We start from the raw sequence: 21,084 nt of genomic DNA, 5'->3' as shown, positions 1-21,084 counted from the left end.
TGATCACTATGGGTCGACGGCCATGACACCAGGGATCAACAATTTCAGAATTAGTCTAGGATGAGAATCACAGGGTTTTTGGGGACTTACTGGATTTGGAACAGATCTTACCTCCTACATAGAGGGGAGAGTCAAAATTCAGAGTGGACTGCTTTGACAAGTTGGTGATGATTTTGGGGCTCCCTCCATCCACGGAGAGGGAGAGACTCTGATCCAGGGCAAGTAGCTCCACAATGTGAAAGTTTCCATCATTGATCGTCTCCACGCTACAAAGGAAAAGTAACTTAGCTGATGCTTCAGTTTTCCTTTTATTAACCCAAAGAAGTTAAAATACAAACTCCAATAAGCACTTCTTAGGAAAAGATACACCTACCTAGAATTAATAAAGATAAAGACCAATAGATGACTTAAAAATAGAAGATATTTCAGGGAGATACAATCAGTTTCTACTTCTTAGGAATGGATACCAATTAAGCTTGTTTTCCTATTGGGAGAAGTGGAAATGGGTACATTTAATCACTATCCAATCATATTCTTCCAGGGCCAGGTCTAACAGTCATTCTAAAATTTGAGAGGGCTTATGGAAATTCATAAAATGGATAAAAACAAAAAGATTAAGAAACTGAGGTAAATGAAAAATGGGGATTGAAAATAAGAGGAAGTTGGGCATGATTAGCAGGAAGGTGCTATATGGTTTTGAAGTGTGGTTATAAATCTAACACGAGTGTTAACAGCAGGCAAAGATGAGCACGGGACCAACGCAGAAAATGGGATCCATACACAGCAGTGTCAGGGATATACTTACCTCTCACCAAGGAGGCAAAAATACGGCAAAATGGAAGTTGGGGTCAAAAATAAATAGTGAATATTAAAGAGCTAATATACTGGTATATTGACTAGGAAGTCTGAAACAAAAAGGCTCAAACATGGAAATACGGGAGCATAGGATAGAGAAACTGTGAATACCTAGTATTCCCTACATAAGATGATGGCTTAAATTTCTGGGTGCTGATACTTAAATTTGCAAATAGGGCAAGCCCGGAAAATAATAGAAAAATGTACTGACATTTCTGTGTGGTTCTCACCACAGGTGTCTAATAATATTCCTTTGTTTGCCAACAGAGATTAAAAAGGTTTTCGTGATTCGACCACAGTATAAACCATTCTGCAGAACTGTGAAAACATCTGAAGTTCGCTGGTCTTAAGTGGTTGTAAGAGTCCACATGTACAGGGATCTTTGATAACCTGTCTCAGATATCATCTTTTTTAAATGATAAATATTAATATGCCAATCAATATTTTTACCCTCTACAAATTTAATTATCCCAACACTTTATACCAGTAAAACCAACAGAGGAAACAAAATACATGAAAATCATTTACTAAATAAAGTTGCATACCAACTGTCACTGGTCTTAAATAGGACTGTCTTCTAAGGGAATATACTGGATGGGAATATCAACTAATTGTTAAGCATACAGATTTTGGAGTCAGATAAACCTGGATTTGAATCCTGGTCTTGCATTTATGAAACGTTTTCACCTTAGATAAGTTACTGAATTGCTTACACACTTCAGTCTTCTCTTCAGTTAAGGCTAATAAGTATTTCTCCCTCTGATGATTAATTTGAGGTCTGTATGAAATGATTTTTAAGAAGTGCAAAGTGAAACATCCAGATATAGAAAGTGCAAAGTTAAGTGTTAGATATCAGTATCACCATCACTACCACCGTCATCACATAAATAATCCAGTATTATTTCAGTATCTTCAGGAAGAAATTAGTTAGCTTTCTTTTTGATATGAATTATAAAATAATGCTAAAGGCTGGCAGAAATAGAACAACTTCTTTGGGGGCATATCTTGTTCAAGTTACTAAAGTTTTAAGTAAAATATTAAAATGAAGATATATATAGAGAGAGGGGTGACCAACTGCTTTTCCTTTGTGATCATATATAGCATGTAAGTGGTTTTATAGGACTGCTCTATGAACATTGACCTTGATTAAATCATAAATATTAACGGGACCTCTTTTTTCCTTTAGATTTGCAAAGAAAAGGCCATTTGTACTGGACAATGGTTTCTTGGTCTCACACTGGTCTTGACCATCAATCTTGGTATGTCATCACTAATGACAGTGCTTTGATGCAGTACAACAGAGTAAGCTACTTTATTTATTTATTTTTAAAGATTTTATTTATTTATTTGACAGAGAGAGACAGCGAGAGAGGGAGCACAAGCAGGGGGAGTGGGAGAGGGAGAAGCAGGCTTCCCACGGAGCAGGGAGCCTGACGCAGGGCTCGATCCCAGGACCCAGAGATAGAGTCTCTGGACCCGAAGCCACACAGGTGCCCCAAGAATAACTAGAGTTTTTTAGTAATTACTAACTGGTTTACAGTTATAGTCAAGAGGCTTCAAGCATACTTAGGGAAGGATATCTAAAATATGCATTTTATTTAAAAATTTGGATTTTTTCAGTAGCCATATCCTAAAGGCAATGCTGGGAGGTACATCTTGTTCAGCCTGTCCCAAGTGTCATTAGATGTGTGACATTGGATTAGTGTGACACTGCATTAGTGTGACTTCAGGACATTTTTCTCTGTGTCATTTTCCTCATCAGGGAAATGAAAATACTAAGACCAAAGAATCACATAGGACATACTATAGGCCAGGTAGTGTTCTAAGAACTTTATGTGTCTTAAGTCATTAAGAATCACAACAGCCCTAAGAGTTGGGCACTTAGGGTACTCAACATGACACAGCCAGTGGCTAATGAGATTTGAAGCCAGAATCCCTGTTTCTAGAGTATGTGTTTTTAATTATTATGCACCACTTTTACAATAAAAAAACCTGAAAAGTACCTAGTACTATACCAATGGCATGTGTTCTCACCACTAACAAGCCTTTAATAGGTGATTTTTCTCCCAAATAGCCCAAGAATAAAGTTCTATGGAAAATAACCTTATATGATGGTTGCACAAATTGGTATATTTACCAGAAATCATGGAATTGTAAAAAAAAAAAAGGTAATAATTTCATAGTAAGTGTTTGAAGGTTATGAGAATGCCTATAAGGTATATAGACTTCAAACATGGATTTGGATTCTATTTTCCCAATTATAAGTGAAATTCAGACTGATTAGATGTTTTTCCTTCCCAAAGTTTTAAATGTCTAATCTGATCATTCCTGAACTTGGCCAGAGTTATCACTAAGCCTGATTCCATTTATATTTCCCTGGAATTAAATGAGGCCTCACCATGGCTTCTGACAGAAAAGTATTACAAAGTTAATATTTTTAGACTCTTTGTGTTTTAGGATGATAGCATGTGTATGGGCCTAAAGAGAATATTTGTGAACTAAGAATATTCTAAAATCGGTGTTTCATGCTGCCTTCTAAAGCATGAGATTAACCAGGGGATGTCCAGAAATCCTTTGCCTATATGTTCTTTAAAATAAAAGCAGCGGTTGACACACCAGTTGTTACATGATACAACTGAACCATCCTCAATTTTACAGTCTATCACGGTCATTCCTACCTAACCACTCACAGTGCATAACATCCTTTTGGTTTCTGAGAAGTATTGATAAGTTCTCTTTCACTACTCCCCAGGGAACTATACAGTTGATGACTCAGGAGAGTTGCAAGTGAACCACTTAACACTGAGCCTTTCCCCCTGGGAATGTACGTTGAATTTATTGCCACTATTATGTATTTAGTTTTACTACACTTACCTATTAGCGGAGATTTTGGTTTCTTGAATTTCTAAGTGGATGTATGAAGACAAAGCTTGGTCTTGTGGTTGGCTATAGAAAAAGAGCTTAAAAACTCAGAGATTAAAAGAAGAGGGGCTCTAACTTGCCTCTGATTTTCTTTCTTTCTTTATGCAGGACACATCAACAGTGGCATTTTTATAATTCTGTCTCAGGCATAAATCTTAAGGTAATTCAGTAGTTTAATAAAGAGAAGCAGTTCACTTGGCTTATGTGAGCTCTAGCTTTTCACCTTAAAAATTCAAAGTGTCTGTTGGTATATTCTGTCAGACACCAGACAAATTCAACTGGTCATCTCATTTTGATTAGCTCCCGGATGAGGTGAAATGGGGATGGTAATACAACATTTCCCTGCCTACCTATTCAAATCAAAAGGAATAGGAGGTCAAAGGAGATTAAAGGTATTAATTGCATGTGCATAAGAGTTTTCAAAAGGATGTTTTACAACATGACTGATGGATCAAGTCAAGTTACATTTTAATAAGTACTTTTGAGGCAAATTACCTCATTTAAATAAAAATGCACTAAAATAAAAAGGGACTTGTACATTTGAACATACAGTAAGAGTCCCACGTAAGGCAATAACATTTGCATTTATTCTTCATTATCTGGATATCTGAGCATCAAGAATAGCCATAAACCCGCAACATCACCAATTACTGTGAGCCCACTCTGTGCCTAGCACGACAGCAGGGGCTTTATGTTTGTTACTTCCAATTCTCCCAGCCACATGTGAAAAATAGGTATGATTCCAACTGCTTAGGGGAGGAAATGGAAGTGCTAAGAGGTGAAGTAACTTGCTCAAAGTTCCAAAGCTGGCAAACAGTGCTGCCTTCCCATATGGCATACCAAGAATGGCTGAGTGTGTGTCTTGGACAAGAGACCGAGGATATTCTATTGTCTATCTCTCCAATGAGACTCAATTCTCTTCTTCTGCTTCCTCCTCCTCCGCCCCCTCCTCCTCCTTTTTTTTTTTTTTTTAATGTAAACCTGTAAATTGCATAACCCAGAGACTATATAGCCAACCAAACCTAACAATTGGCAGGGATAAGTCCCCTGATGTTGTACTGTTCCCTAAATACCAAATCTGTTCAATGCATGGTACAGTCCTCCCCTCTGTAAGATGGTTCATCTCATTTCCACATTGAAAAACGTTAATTAATTTTTAAAAACTGAAGCCTAGTTGACACAATGTTACATTCGTGTCAGGTGTACAAAACAGTAATCCAACAACTCTAAACATTATGCTGTACTCACAAGTGCGGCTACCATTTGTCACCACACAACGTAATTATAGTAAGACTGACTATACTCCCCACACTGTGCCTCTTATCCCCATGACTTACTCATTCCATAACTGGAAGCCTGATTTCCTCATTGTTAAACAGTCATTGACCGTGTTTCCAAAGAAGCTGTTTGGTTTGGAAAATTACATTAATCTGAATCTAAAGAAAGAAGCATGCCATTTTTATTAATTTTTTTTTAAAGTTTCTGCCTATTTAGATGAAAAAAAAAGTCACTCTGAAGGGCAATTATTAGTCTACTTGAGAAAAAAAATGTGTCACTCCACCCCTATCTGAGGGCTGTCATTCGTTCATGGCATTATTACCAAGTTGCTCTTTATGCTATTCGCTAAGCACTATAAAAATTCGGCCTGTGTGTGATATTCTACTTTATTCACTTGTTAAGTAGCTTATGTCATCTCTGTTTTTGCTGATTCCTCAGACAGCAGGATGCTGGCAAATATATAACAACTGGCTCTCTGAGATAAGAAAAAGAGCCCGGACTTGTAGCATTTGTGGACCTCAGTGGTGGACGTATTCCCAGCAGGGCTGGTTTCAAGGCCAACCTCAAGCATGAGGTCTTGGACTCTGGATATGGGAAGAGATGCACACCACCGCCTCTCAGAGCACAGCTCAAATATATTCCTTTTCTACAAGTGGTTCTCAAATTGTGCTCCCTTGACCAGAGCATCACCTGGGAACTTGTTACAATGAAAAACTTTGGGGGCTCATCCAAGATCTGAATCAGAAACGAGAGGTGGACCAGTCATCTGTTCTTTAACACACTTTTTGGGTGATTTTGATGCACGTTATTGGAAAACAATAGCTTCTCACCACTGCCTGCAGTGAGCAGGTCTGTGAGCACTATGCAGGTCTGTAAGAAATGTTGGACTTCTGTCCGATAGAAGAAATAAAATGAGAAAATGTGCACATGCTACTTCAGTACTGGGAAGAAGGAATAATTACTACATCTTGGGTTCTCTTAAACACACTTAAAGCTGTGTTAAGTACTTTCTCTAGACATAATTCCATGACATCATGGTTCTCACATCAATTCATTTAACACACTGAAATCTAAAGGCATCTAAAATGAAGCCTTTTAAAAAATAAAAATAAAAAAATAAAAAAATACAGAACTTAATGTAGAATTATTTCCCCCTAATTTTATCAGATTTCATTTACTAAAATAAACAAAATCCATCTCCATCCATGTTGAAGAGTAACCAGGCAACTGAAAAGACACACCTGATACACAAAATTATTCCCATAAGCAATTTTCCAACAGCACATTAAATAATGCACAATTTGGAAAATGAGTTTTCACTAAAGTCAATGTTATATAACATAAAATCACGCCATTAAACTGAACAAATTCTCTGGTGTAAGCATATGTAAAAATACTCCCTTTTAAAACAGTGTACTTTTAATAATGTTATGTAAAACAGAAACACATCAAGATTCGAACATTTAATTCAACCAAACATAATAATTGTTAAGCAATTTATGGGAAGCTGATGGCAACATGTTATTGATGGGTTTCTCTATAATGATGGAGAGGTAATATCTGTCATCAGAGGTCACATTTTAGTAAGTTCTGAGCCAGGTCAGAGGCATTTGAATAAATACCAGAAAATAGTAGGAGCAGAGTTAAGACTTGGAACAAATTTCAAGTTGGAGGTAAAGGAAAGAAAAAGAGTAAGAATTACTCCATTACACTTATGTGCCCAAGAAGATGGTGCTGCTTCTCAATGAAATTAGGAATGACAGGGACATGGGTTTGGGTGAAGCAAAGGAAATGAACTACATTTTGGACAGTCTAACTTTATGATCCAAATAGCTAGCATTGTTTACTATTTGGTATGTGTTGTTCTAAATATTTTCTTGTGTATCAAATCATAAAATTCTTACTACAATCCTACAAAGATGGAACTATGATTTACTATACCCATTTACCAGGTGAGGCCCAGAGAGCTTACGCAATTTACTCATGGCACGCAGTGAATCGATGGCAGAGCTGAGACTGAATCAAGGCAGGCTGTCTTTAAAGCATCTGCTCTTTTCTATTCAATTTTTGTTTTTGTTTTTGTTTTTTTTTAAAGATTTTATTTATTTATTTGACAGAGAGATAGAGAGCACAAGTAGGCAGAGAGGCAGGCAGAGGGGGAGGGAGAAGCAGGCTCTCCGCTGAGCAGGGAGCTTGACACAGGGCTCGATCCCAGGACCCCGGGATCATGACCTGAGCCGAAGGCAGCCGCTCAACCAACTGAGAACTTCCTCCTTCCCCTCCTTCCCCTCCTTCCTCCCTCCCTCCTTCCCTTTACTTTTTAACAGTACATTCCATTGTGTGGATGTACCATAGTTTATTTAGATGGAAACTTGGGCTGTTTCCTAACTTTTGTTTTTACAAGCAATGCCACGGTGAGTACATGTGCACATATCAATTATCTTCAGGTCTATCTGTAGCATAAATTCCCAGAAAGGGGATTTCAGAGGTCAAGGAGTATATTTGTAATCTGGATAGTTATTTTCAAACAGCGTTCTATAGATGATGTAAACAACCTGTACTTCTCGTGTTATGGTATAAGGCTAGAAGTCCTCTGCTATACTCCAGAAAGAGATACCAGAAAAATTTTCCTGTCTTGCTATAACATAGATGAGAATGAGGACAATGTGAGTGGAGAAATGAGCATGGAGCTGAGTTTGGAATTTCATCCTCAGAGGGACCTAACCAGGTATGTGCTGTATTATTATTTATAGACAGGATTTCTGAGTCACAGAAAGATTAAGTATCTGCTCCAAGTTTATCCACTAGTAATTGGCCAAGCCTAGGTCTGAAAACATATCTTAGCCACTATGTTTTTTTACTTGTCAAAGGTTAAATCTCCTAGTGTGTTGAAATAATTTAATTTTTCTCTATAGCTTCTATTTCAAAGAAGCATTTTTTCTATTCCATAATGGTGTATGAATATATCTATATCTATATATCTATATGTAATATGCACATTTTATATACATAATCCATATCAATCAATCATCTCTCTACCTAAGTCCTAGGTAATTGCTGCTTTTCTTTTCCTTAAAAATAATGTGATAACTTTTCTTGGTTTCTGAGCCATAAACCATAAACCAAGATGTCTCCATTAGATGATCTGCAAACAGAGAAGTAGACTTCTGGTTCATAATGAAAAGTGTGCCATGTGATATTATTCTTTTTTTGTAAACATCCCATGGTACGCTGTACTGTTTGTTAGGCAAAAATGGTTAAGAATATAAACTCAAAACGAGCTCTTTATGGTAACTTCTCATTGTGATATAATCATGTGGGTTTCTACAACTTATCTAGAAACATTTTAAGTATATTTTATGTGAACACTAACTTTAATAAGCCAACCTCAAGGACCTTTACTATGGTTTCAGAGAGTTCTATGCTCTTCTGTTGCATATAATAGAACAAAAAAGTAAAAAAAAAAAATGGAGCACAAAATCAATATTCGGAAACTTTTTGATGGACTGAAACAAATTGAGGCTACATAATTTAAGGCCTAGCAATATCTAAAATGTTGGCATTAATTCATCACCACTTGGAGATGAAATTCATATCCCATTTGGAAACCAGTAATTATGTGTTTGTTTCCATGCTCTATATATTCCCAAGTGGGTTAGCTCACCACCAAAAGGACTCACCAATTGGAATCTACTTTCCTGGAACTGTTATAAAGTCTCAAATAGGATGAGAAGGCTTTTGAAGCACATCAATATATACATCAATAATGTAGAGGCCAGTTTCTCCAACTTTATGTCCTAGCCAATGCCCCGAAATTTGTTGCCGATCATGTTTGGCTTACAGATGCATTTTGTTCACCACATACGGTATTTAACAAAAATGTCAATCAATACTTAAAGGATGGAATACTTTATATAAAAAAAATCCAAATTTATGCCTTTCCTTGAAAAATAAGAGTTCTGGTAAAACTGGAGCCCACATTTTCCCATGGCAGCATTCAGGGAGAACTGTGTGGATGTAGTCTGGCCCTGTTTTGACAAAAGTTTGCTTTTAGTTCACTCCAGACACAAAGGCTCCTGTTATGTTACCAACCTCAATGTAACTTTCTAAGTTAGATCTTTTCAAGAGTCAAATGATGAGAACATATTCTTCTCTAGCAACTGGCCTGATTAGTTTATTTAAGCTACCTGCCTGAAAAGAAACTGACCGTATATGACTTGGTGACCTTGCTCTAACTGGTGTCAGTTACTTCTACAGGTGGATAAGTAAACTAGGTAACTTGGTGTAAGATGATAGTGAACTGTTGTTGAGATCCAACAGAAGGCTCTGAAGGTTAATCTTATGCAAAAAGCACATTTCCAGCAAAACTTATGTCCCATTCCAGCAAAATTTATGTCCCATGAATACCACTCCTTTCATAACTTCAAAATATCATCAATCTTATTACATTATTAGAAAACTTGCAAATTAAATAACATTGCCAATCACATATTGTATGTGTCCATTGGCTTCTTCTGTGTAATCTCCCTAAGAGCAAGGTCTTTGTTCCTTAAAGCTTGGATCCATGCCTGGCACATAGTAGGTGCTCAGTAAATATGCGTTGCATGAAAGGTAATGTTAAATGACTCACTGTACTGGGTATCTTGCAGGTTCTTCTCTAGAGCTACTCTCCACCTGTCTTCACCCTGCTCTGGGCCCTGGGAGGCTCATGAGCAAACTATATTATTGCAGTCAGCGGATTTCTTTTTTTCTGGAATCCGATTTGGTCAAAGGGGAGCCCAGGCAGGGCCGTGTTGGGCAGAAGAAGAGTGAGGTTGGATATTTAAAACCCCGGTGCCTTCTCTGAGGACTGACTTCATCCCTTCACTGAAGGTCACAGCGGCTGCCAGGCAGTCAGAGACACAAGTCCTATTCTGAGCATGGATTTCCATAACTGCTGCCCCCACTCGCCCCTTCAAGAATGGGGGGGGAGTAGCTGTATCCCTCGTTACTGTCCCCCCAGTTACTGTACGCTAACAATCTTTATAAGAAGTCCCCTTGAGAATCTCTCCTCCATTATCCAACTTGAGCATGACATCTGTTCCTGCCAGGCCTCTAAGTAATACACTTATCATAATGGCTGCTATAGCCCAATTATTCCCTCCTCTCGCCATTACAGAATAACAGAGGAGCCACGGCTTCTCACTGAACCACTTTTCACCTCTACCAGTTACTGAGAGACCTTCACCTGTAAATGGCAGAAGCCGGGTGTGAGCCGGTGTCGTAGCTGGCACGGACCCGTCCCCGGTACAGTTCGACGGCAATATGGTCCTTGTCGCCCTTATACAGAAGGATTCCGCTGTCTTCATCTGTGGCAATCTGGTAGGAAGTAACCCTGACATTAGTAGGATGCACAGTCACCAAAAAGAAGCCAGACTGCTCAGTGCAGAGTTTTTACTCTTAGCTGATTTTTCCCTTATGGCTGTGAGAAAGTAACAATGCAAGGCAGACAGAAATGAGGACTTGAAAGGTGACCTGTTCCTAAATTATTTTGATGCAGGTAAGTTCATAAAGAATTAAAAAACAAAACCAGTAACAGATACTTAAGGAAATACCTTGGGACGTACCTAAGACTTTCTCTGCTGGAGGTTTTCATTTACCCGGTCTTTTTGTTCCTATTCATCACTGTGAGGGCATGAACAGGAGAAAATCTCTGTTTTTCTCCTGCTTTTTGGCCTTTTTGGGCTTTTAAAGGACCAATTTGGTAAAAATTGGGACTTACACCTGAACCCTGCTAGGTACCTTCTCGTAACAATCTGGTGAGGCAAATGTTGGAAGGGAGGGAGACAGGGAAAGCCTGCCTGTCTTCCTGAGTCCCATTCCTCATGGTACTGGGGTGTCAGGGTAAACCAAATAAGGGGTGGCATCTATAGGAAATCTGCTAAAGTCATTTGAATTCAAAATACATTAAAATGTTTTTCTTACCAGATTAAAAAAACAAAAAACAAAAAACAAACATGCAGCCCCAACCTGCCCCATGTGTCCTGAATTCCTAACTCCTCATCCAGTCTCACCTCCTCGGCACGAGTCTGACTAACTGGCTCAAAGGGACAGGTGACTTGGTGAAAAGTCTTACAATAACATTTGAGTTTGTTCAATTCATGTCACTTTTTTTTTTTTTAAGATTTTTTATTTGAGAGACAAAGAGAGTGAGTGAGAGAACCAAAGCCGGGGGGAGGAACAGAGAGACAGAAGGAGAAGCAGACTCCTGGCTGAGCAGGCTCAACCCCAGGACCCTGGGATCATGACTTGAGCTGAAGGCAGACGCTTAACAGACTGAGCCATCGAGGCGCCCTCACGTCACTTCGTAAAGGTTCTGCGTAAGAGTTCAAAGGCACTGGCTGAATGTTTTGTCAAGGTGTGGTCTCACTGCTGCTCTCCTCACCTTCAAGTCTCCTAAGAAAAGCCCCCACCCCTTGCAGAGCCCCTGCCCCATTCACCAGAGCCCAAAACATGTTTTGTTGTTCTCTCTGTGTTTCACAATCAAGTAGTGAATAAAAATACCTGGTTCCCCTGTAGTTTTGAAAAACACAAATGTTGGAGAGAAGAATAAAGCTTTTCACACAGCATTTTCTTTGTTATGACGATGGTAACTGTCTCTTTAAGAAAAAAATCACTCCTGAACCACCATGGATGTTGATGATTTGAACTGGAAGGTGGTTGAGGATGAAATCAGCTCTTGCTCCGGGGGGGCACCGCTTACCTGTAGGGTGATGTTCGTTTGAGGCCGGACCTTGGCTGAAGGAATTTGAAGATAAGACTCTTTGTTGACAAAATTCACGCTGACCAACTTTTCACACTTCTCTCCCTGGTAGCCCGGCAAACACTGGCAGATGGGCTCATTTATCCTGATGATGCACTGGGCTCCATTCTGACAATCAAAGTTATCACAGGGGCTGGTTCGAGGGAGGACCATGGGTGGAGAAAATTCACAGAACAGGCCACTAAAGAAAACAGAGCAACAGCACATTGTTTTTACTTAATTGCCGAGATGAGCTGAAACCTTTCTGTGAGACTGAACTCTAAATACAAACCTCTGTTTCTACTTTTACCTGTAACCTTCAGGGCAGATGCACGTATAGCCGTTCACTGCATCCGTGCAGTGGGCTCCGTTTCTACACTTGTGATCTTGGCAGTCATCAAAGTCAATGTCGCAGTGCTCACCCACATACCCTGGTGTGCAGTCGCACCTGTTTGAGCAAGCACGTACATAGTTTCACACCCAACTCAGCCAAAGTAAGTAAAACAGTTGCATTTCATCTAGAAAAATTGGCACTGTCTTTGCAAACTTACTGAGTACACCTAAAACCACTGTAGCATTGTGTGTCAACTCTACTTCAAGAAAAATAAGTGAAAATGAAAGCAAAAAATGCAAAACTCACGTGAACAGAGTGCTAGAGCCCTGGAATTAATGGATGCCTAGGAAACTTATTCCATGATTTCTCACTGTGATCTGTCGGAGGGATGGTTAGGACTATGATGATGGCGTCCATCCACAATCCCAATGAGCACAGAATTGCGCCTGTATTCCTCCCTCCCACCCATCCTTCCTTCTTCCCTTCTCCCTCTCGTGTTTGCTTTCCTGCTCCCCTCCTCCCTCCCTCTTCCTTCCCCCTCCTCCAGCATCCTTCCCTTCCTCTCCCTCCTTCCCTCCTCCATCCTCGCTCCCCTCCCTCCCTCTGTCCCCACTACTTTTGCCTATAGTGTCCTCTGTTTTCATTTGCTCTGATTCCTCTGAACAGTGGAAACCAAAAAAAAAAAAAAAATGCTATGTTGTAAAATTTACTAAGAATATTAAACATATTTTAAAACTAATTAATGGTTTTGTTTTCTCGTAGAGAAGGGATGTATTGGAGTAAAATACAATTTTATGAAAAAAAATTTATGTCAACATTGGACACCCTAATTCATAATGAATCCAGATACTCCTTATGTCAGAGCTGGGCTGACCTAATGGAGTAGAACAGGGAAACTGATAAAAAAAAAAAAATTCCTGGGGTCAATCCCACTGACAGCTCTGAGCTTGATTGTTTACTCTAGGGGCAGAAGGGAAGAAGGGGTCCCAGCCGCACTGACGGTGAAGAACCAGAGAGAATATACACCCGGCGTTCTTGGAGTGCGTCCTCCGTGCCATGCCCTGTTCTAACCACTTGGCATATGTGGATTCACTGAATCCTTCTCCAGGGTCCTGGACTCCTTGAATCCTGCTCCAGGGTCCACTATTTCACTTGACATATGAGGGAACTGAAGGACAGACTGGTTAAGGACCTTACCCAAGGGCATTCAACTTGTAAGTGCCACAGCCAGGTAGAAAACCCAAGCAATCTAGCAAGAGAGCCTGGATTTCTAACCACTGAAGGATGAAGCACTCTATAGTTGCCGGAGGAAAAGCAGCGTGGCAGGTGCAGTGGTTTTCAAAGATGCTCTGAGGGAGCGATAAGGGACCAGAGAAGGGAAGGAGGCTTTTGGCAGCTTCCTGCTTCCCACCTGTCTCCCGCAACACTCTCCTGTTGGATTTATTAGTTTTACATGTTGGGCTTCCATGAGCATTTCTGTTTGGGGTTTAAGAGAGGGCTCACTGACTCTAGAAAAAAAAAACAAACCAGGAACCTACAGTTTATTTAGCTTTATAGAATTTGGACTTTGCAGTTACACGAACTGGGTTTGTATCCTGACTTCATCTCTACATTTATGCAATCCTGACTAACTTTACTTAAACCTCCTAGGTGTTCATGTCTTCCTCACGGTACAAAATAATTTCCACGTGTTTGTTAAAAGATTAAATAAAACACTATCTGTAAAAGACTCAGTATAGTGGGTTGATATATAATGCATGATCAATAAATGGTAAGGATTTAAACAATAATTCTATTAAGTCTTCATAATTCTATAAAAGTCTTTGTGGTTTAGTCTTGACTAATTTTCCAGTTTTCTATTTCAAAGCCATTAGGATTTAAGTGAATGAGGATAATTAAAAAATGCCGAAGTGAATGTGGACATTACTGAACACCAAGGGTTTTCTCTGAAAACTGCAAAATCAGGATTTAAGAGTTACCAGAGGGCTGATGAATTAAAATAAATGGGGATATATAGACTCTGAGGAGAACAGACTTTCAGCTCTGCATGTATGAATTAGGAAATAAAATGAGCTCACTGCAGAAGCATGCTTGCTCAAGAGCCAGCGGTTTTAATACTAAATCATAACACAGCAAAGTAAACAACACATCTGAAGTTAAATGGATCTTAAGTGGCCAAATACGTCCTCAAATAGATGGACAAAGTCTGGGGAGAGAGCTTCCATCAATGTTAATGTGAGCAGAACCACTGAAATGCCAGGCATTAAAAGAAAGAAGAAATGCTTTGAAACACTCTGAATTATTTATCTGAGAAAAGAAATCAAAGTAAAAGATAAAAGAACCACAAACTCACCACCAGTGGCTAAGAGCTATTTTATATTCTCTTCTCAACAATTACTATTTTTCAAGCCATTAGAACTTGGAGTCACGTTTTGACCACCATTTTTTTTTTTGTTTTGTCTTTCTCTTGCTCCTCAGATCAAATTTCAAAACAGAAGAAAATATTTAATTAAGAATTCCTTAAGGTTTGTATTATCAATAAAACCTCTCCCACTCCTTCAACTCTATTATCTGCCAAGAAGTGATGAAGAAAGCAAAAAGCATAAATTATTCGGTGGAAAAGCCCAACAGCTGACTAAGAAAGACGCATGCTTGAATACTACTTATGGCATATCACGGTCTAAAAATATCTCAAAGTAATTTAAGAGATTTATGAGGTATATAATAAAGCAAGAAAAGTAAAACCAGCTCTGTAGCTTAGTAATAAGAAAATGAATTTGAAGAAACAGTACAGTTTGTCCAAACAACATTTGTCAGTAGAGGTTTTCTTTAGCAGCTTCATATAGTTTTGGGTTTTAAGCCCATTTTCTTTTTTGCAACTCCCTCTCTCAAAATGTGCAGTTGCTTACAATATGAGAGTAACAGCATACACCGTGACTTTACCTGCGTTCTGCTAAACTAATAACAGCTATAAAACAAGCTCACAAATTATTGCTGAAAATAATGGGTGTCCAAATCAGCTTGCCCATAAGCCAGTAAGATGCACTTCTGCGTGTGTAATTTAATCGATGGTAAGAGAAGATATTGAATTAAGGAGTCGTCTTTTTGAAGACAAACTCCCTTATTTTTTTAATAGTTTCCTTTAAGTCCTATGGATTCTTTATCTTGTAATTATGATGCACAAAGCCCTGTGACATGTGCAATGCAGATAAGCAGTTCTGGAAAACCACCTGCTTTCCTGACGAATTTCTCTGAAAAATTATAATATTTGTTATGTATGTAAGTGGTGGCTTTTCCTTTTTTTTCTTTCTCCTTCTTTCTTTCTTTCTTTCTTCCTTCCTTCCTTTCTTTTTTTTTTTTTTTAAGTGGTGGATTTTCATTTTGCTAAATTCAACTGTGGGCAGATCAAAGACATTAAGAGTTAAAATAATTTACGTATAGTACTTGGATGAACAAAATGCAATGCAGAATCTTGTATAAATAAATATTTCAATAAGACCTCTGGTTTTTGCATAGGGCTGTAAACTAAAATATAATGGAAAGTAGAATCAAAGATATTCTTTTCTTTTCCAATAAGGTATCAAATGGAATCAGTGGGTACTGAACTATATTTGTTTCTTTTTTTTTAAGATTTTATTTATTTGAGAGAGAGGGAAAGAGGGAGGGAGGGAGGGAGAGGGAGAGAGAATCAGAAGCAGACTCCATGCTGAGTGCAGAGCCTGACGCCAGGCTCCATCCCACCACTGCGAGATCATGACCTGAGCTGAAACCAAGAGTTGGATGCTTAACCGACTGAGCCACCCAGGCACCCCTGTATTTGTATATTCTAGAACTGTGTTTGCATATTCTAAAACCATATTTTAAACCAAAGTGAATAAAAAATATTCTGTAAATAAAATGAGAATACGCATTTTATTCAGATTGATCTCAGAAAGGCAGGTCTGGAGACACTGACCCTACCTCCCATTCAACTTAGAGTATCTGATAATCAGTGGACAACTATCAAAATGTTAGAGTTCCAGCTCAATTCCCATCTTATAAAACTGTTCCCCACCCAAGCAATCTTTAATTCTTTGAATCCTATGGCAATTATGCCTGGGTCATTTTACCGAGAAGATAAAGTATGTGAATGTGAGTAGCTATAAAACACTACATAAGATGGTGGTATTACCACATGCCCTGACCCATGGTAGGTGCTCAATCAATACTGGGTAAAAGAACAAATCATTCTATTTGCTAGTTGTCTGATATAAGCACAGCTCCACTCTTGAACCCAATTGTATCATTCCTGAGAATCCAAATTACCTTCTATAACAAACCAACAGTAATGTTAATAAACTACGAAATATCTTAGAGGTAACCTGTTTTCGAAAAATCACCCAGCTGGGAAATAGAAAACCCAGCTCCCACATCTGCCAATGAATAGCCTTGAGATCTTTGGACAGCCACCGACCTGTCTGGGTCCTGTTTTCCACATGTTTAAAATGAAGAATTTGGAGCAGATGATCTCTAAACTACTGTCCACTCTAAGAAGAGAAGTTGCTGTTGATAGACCCTTAAACTATTTCAGGATTGTGGCAAAGGAATAATTTAATTTGATACCAAACATATTTCAGGAAGATTGCTGAGGAGGAAAAAGAAGTAATTTTAAAGATCTGGGTTTACTTGAGGGAGCCCTCTATCTAGAATGACTGTCTGTTCTATCATCCCACACAAGACAAATCTAAGGTGAAAGGGGTACTATTAATAACGATGCTGAGACAATAAGCATAAACTGGGACTGTCCCCGGGCATCCTGGGACATACGGTCGGTCCCTCTACCTTCCTCACCTTAGATAGTTAAGAATGGGTGCTGGCCAAAAAAATCTCACTTTCAACTAAACTTCCTACGTACCACAAACTCACATTCAGATAATTAAGCACCTAGTATATATTACAAATTTATTTGGCTTTCAAATACATTTAAGTAAACACAGTAAAAGTCTACTTTATTTCATGCACGACTTCCCAGGAAGAGCCAGGAAACAAATGGAAATGCTGTCTTTTATTTTTTCTCCTGTACTAAAAAAAAAAAATAAATAAATGAAGTCCATGCTGTATAGGAACGTTTATAAAAATGCCACTGACACCGGAGGATGTTCCTTTCGTCCTGAGCAAAGGTGTGAAGTGAGGTCCTAAAAGGAAGGTGAGGAAGACAGGTCCCTGAAGAAAAACAGCGTCCTGCATTGTGAGCCGCACATAGCTCTGACTTACTGAAATCCCTTTGGCATCAGGATGCACTTGGAGTCATGTTGGCAGGGGTTCAGGTCCTGGGCACAGAAGTCCAGCTTCTCCTCACACAACTCGCCTGTTAACATGGCAAACAGTGTTAGTTCACAGGGAAAGGTTAACAGGCTTCCTGCCAGCAGGCTGTCATGGGCCTCAGAAGTTAGCACAGCTTGTGACTGGGAAAAAAATAAATCACAAGACAGGGAAGCAGAAGATCCAAAATGCTGGTTATGCTGCTAACCAGGCTTATGATTTGGGACAACACAACTATTGTGGTTTGTAACTAATATGAGCCCGTTTCTGTTGTTTTATTTATGGTGATTTGGGCTTTTTATTGAGGTATAGCATATACCCCAAGGATAAATGAATAGCTAGTGAATACTTACAAACTGACCCCACTCATGTAACCAGCGTCCACAGCCAGAAACACACCATTTACCAGCATCAAAGAAGCCTGACCCCAAGGATAAGTAACTATCTTAACTGGACCAAACATTAATTGTGTCTCTTTCTGAGTGTGACATAAATGAAATCATTTGGTAGGTAGCCCTTTATGTCTTGCCCATCCTGTTGTTTTACGTTTGGAAAAACAATCCTCCTATCTTCATAGTCTCCAAGGTCTTATAAAGTCTGGAAAAAAAAGGCTTTGTTTCCGTCTTATGACTTAATTGCAACAATTCAACAGAATACTCCTTAGGTCTATCCACTAAGATAGAAAAACAGCAAAAGGAGAATCAATGGGAATAAAGCACATACACTTTTTTTCCCCCGAGTATCAGCGAGCTCATAAAGAATAAATTTTATCAATACATGAGAGCTGAAAGCATAACCATGAAGATTCTAGACACTCTATGTTGAATTACATATCTGAAAACCTCTTAAGAAATGTCTTCAGTTACAAATAATACGGTCTATTTTGTTTTAGGCCAAATATGATTTTCAGTGAGACTTTCCAAATCATTGTGTGAGATAATAACTAGAAAGATATAAAATTTAAAAGTTCCCCCCTTTGCTACCTTAGCTCTAAATCACTTTTTAATTGTGTTATATATAGTAAATGAATGAATCAAGTGACAGAGCTACTCTGAGCTGTTCATTTACAAGGAACTATTAGAATTTTCATTCATTCAAAGTGTGTGGATTTAAACAGTATTGGTTAAAAATCAGGAGTTTGCAGCTCATTCCTTTGTTGTAAGATTGTCCTTTTAAGGAAAAACTTTGCTACCTGGTAGAAAGAGTTGCTTAGCAACTCAATGTGGCATATTATTTACACTTCAAGATCTGTATCCATGATGCAAATATGTAAATGTACTCAGTTATTCTATCAGTTTGGTGTATGGTAAGTTAGGGTTTTTTCTGTCTCTTTAAGTGAACTAATTATACCAAAAGTCTCATATATTTCTTCAAGAAGGCTATCTGCATCTCTAGATTTGTGATACAACAAGGTTTTAACAACATCTACATGATGAGCTATTTTTAAACAGTGTTTATTTAAAGCTTTACACTTTCAATTAGTTTTACTTTAAGTAATAATACCTCTTGATGGAATTCATTCATTATAATTTATCAGCCTACCATGATGAATTTATATTTAGTTTTTTAATCAAATCTGATTGGTTGGATACAGGCTCTTTACAGTAGTCTACAGACAAAGGAGCTTGTAATAACTGATGATAGAGAGGGACCATTTAAGATATATTATAGATAAAAATACTCTATGTATTTTTCACTCTATACCCAAATAAGAAATTGTTTTAAAAATTATAAGAACAGGGGAAATGTTTGACTTCTTATTCACTTGGATCCAATCCAGTCCAACCCAACTCAATCCAAGCCAATCAAGCCAACCTAAGCCACAGTTTCTTAAGGATTTACTCTAAGATGCTGGGCTAGATTCTGAGGCTACAAGAACAGATGTAATGGACTCTGCCCTCAATCAGCTCCCAGTCAACCAGTAGAGAAAGTCTGAGCTGGAGATAGAACATCGAAAGAGAAATTCATCTCTAAGAGAAGAAATTAGAGTTGACCCTTTATTCTCCATTAGGTGTTTCTCCATAAACTTGATGTGGAAAGGAGTGAGAAAGGAGGTGGTTCTACGAAACTGTTGGCTAAACAGATTGGCCGTTCTTTAGTCAACAGCTTTAAGACTAAACATGTTAATTTGAAGGCAAAAAACAAACAAACAAAAAGCTATTGATAGCTTTTCCTTATAAAATAAGTATATAATATTTCTTATAAAATAGGTATTCCTTATTTTATAAGGAATTTATCTTATAAGAATAGCAAAGCAGCAATATTAACCATTGCTGAAGTCATGTATGATAGTTCTTTGTTATCAATACATAGCTACACATTTGACTCTGGTTAAGATTGGTTGATTACTTCAAAGAGGATTTGTCTCCCTTTAAGTGTCACCAAATATTACAAGACTAACAAATATTACAAAAGCATCCTCTACATTCCACTACTGCCTAATTCACTTCTAAAGCCAAATCTTGCAAGCTATACTCATCTCCTATGTCTATTTATGATTTTACAAATTTATCTCAAGTTCATGTCTGGACTAATGGTGTTTCCTTTTGCTTTAGTAACTTTAATAAGTTCCGTTGTCAGTTTTTCCACCCATCATATATCTCTTCTTTAAGAAATCTTCCTGGATCTTTTCAACCATTTGTTATCAATCTACAATTTTCATGTTTGCCTGTGCCTATGTTATGGCACATATATTGTATGTATTTACTTATTGATTTAATAAATATTTGTATAGTGTTTACTACTATATATCAGATAGTTTTAAACACTGTACAAATATGGAGTCACTTAATATTCATGACAACCATTTAATAAGGAAGGTAATAGGGCTGCATTCTTTTGGATGGCATGGATATTATGGCATTTACTTCATTCCCCTTCTTTGACTGGAAGATCACTGAGAGCAGTATTCTAGGGCATATTTGTCTTCATAACTCTATAAAGTATGATCTTATGACATACTAAAATAATAGTTATTGAAAAAAGATACAAGAGCTCTATCTTATTGACCTATATTCAACTTGGATCTCATTTTAGCATTTAGATATTTTTCTGTTTAATTTTTGCCTAATAATTAATCACCCATCTTAATAATAAATAGCTTATAACTTTCCTTTAAATATTACTTTAAATTTTCTCTGGTCAATTATTAAAACAAATGTTTTCACTGGACTATTTCTTCAGTGTTTTTGAATTACATTGGATTCTGCTGTATTTGGGGGAAGGCAGATTTCAAAGTTCAAATACTGTCCCACAGAGGTGAAACTCAAGAGCTCAATATAAGATGGGAATTGTAGAAAGCTCCACAGATGAATGGAGAACTTTATTTATATCTACTTCTCAACCAGTCAAGAAAATTTTGGCTATTTGAAAGTTGCATTGGTTTTCCATGAAGAATAGAAATAAAATTCACTAACAGTCATTCACTCATATGCTTTTAGTTACTATTGAAAAATTTCTCCTAAAACTCACAATATTGAGTGAACATTATGCAATCTTTCTTCCTTCTTTTCTTTCTCCCTCCTTCCCCTCCTTCCCCCTCCCTCCCTCCCTTCCTTTCCTCCTTCCCTTTCTTTTTCTTTCTTTCTCTTTCTTTCTTTCTTTCTTTCTTTCT

General features: G+C 38.0%; 1 protein-coding gene across 2 annotated transcripts in view; it reads right to left on the bottom strand.

Moving 5' to 3' along the window:
- SLIT2 (slit guidance ligand 2) overlaps positions 1-21,084 on the bottom strand; it is a 360,710-nt gene that overhangs the window by 7,704 nt on the left and 331,922 nt on the right. For both annotated transcript variants that reach the window (XM_025887763.2, XM_025887764.2), the window contains 5 exons: positions 17,424-17,517; positions 12,147-12,284; positions 11,798-12,038; positions 10,283-10,413; positions 112-266 (listed from right to left, as the gene is read on the bottom strand). In XM_025887763.2, the coding sequence (XP_025743548.1) occupies positions 112-266; positions 10,283-10,413; positions 11,798-12,038; positions 12,147-12,284; positions 17,424-17,517 (759 nt within the window). The remainder of the gene's footprint in view (positions 1-111; positions 267-10,282; positions 10,414-11,797; positions 12,039-12,146; positions 12,285-17,423; positions 17,518-21,084) is intronic.

The sequence above is a fragment of the Callorhinus ursinus genome, unplaced genomic scaffold (genome assembly GCF_003265705.2).
Source record: "Callorhinus ursinus isolate GAN/ISIS: 27379988/994484 unplaced genomic scaffold, GSC_fseal_2.0 scaffold4, whole genome shotgun sequence".
Taxonomy (NCBI): domain Eukaryota; kingdom Metazoa; phylum Chordata; class Mammalia; order Carnivora; family Otariidae; genus Callorhinus; species Callorhinus ursinus.
Note: the sequence above shows the minus strand (reverse complement) of the source record. Positions and strands in the feature narration are given on the sequence as shown.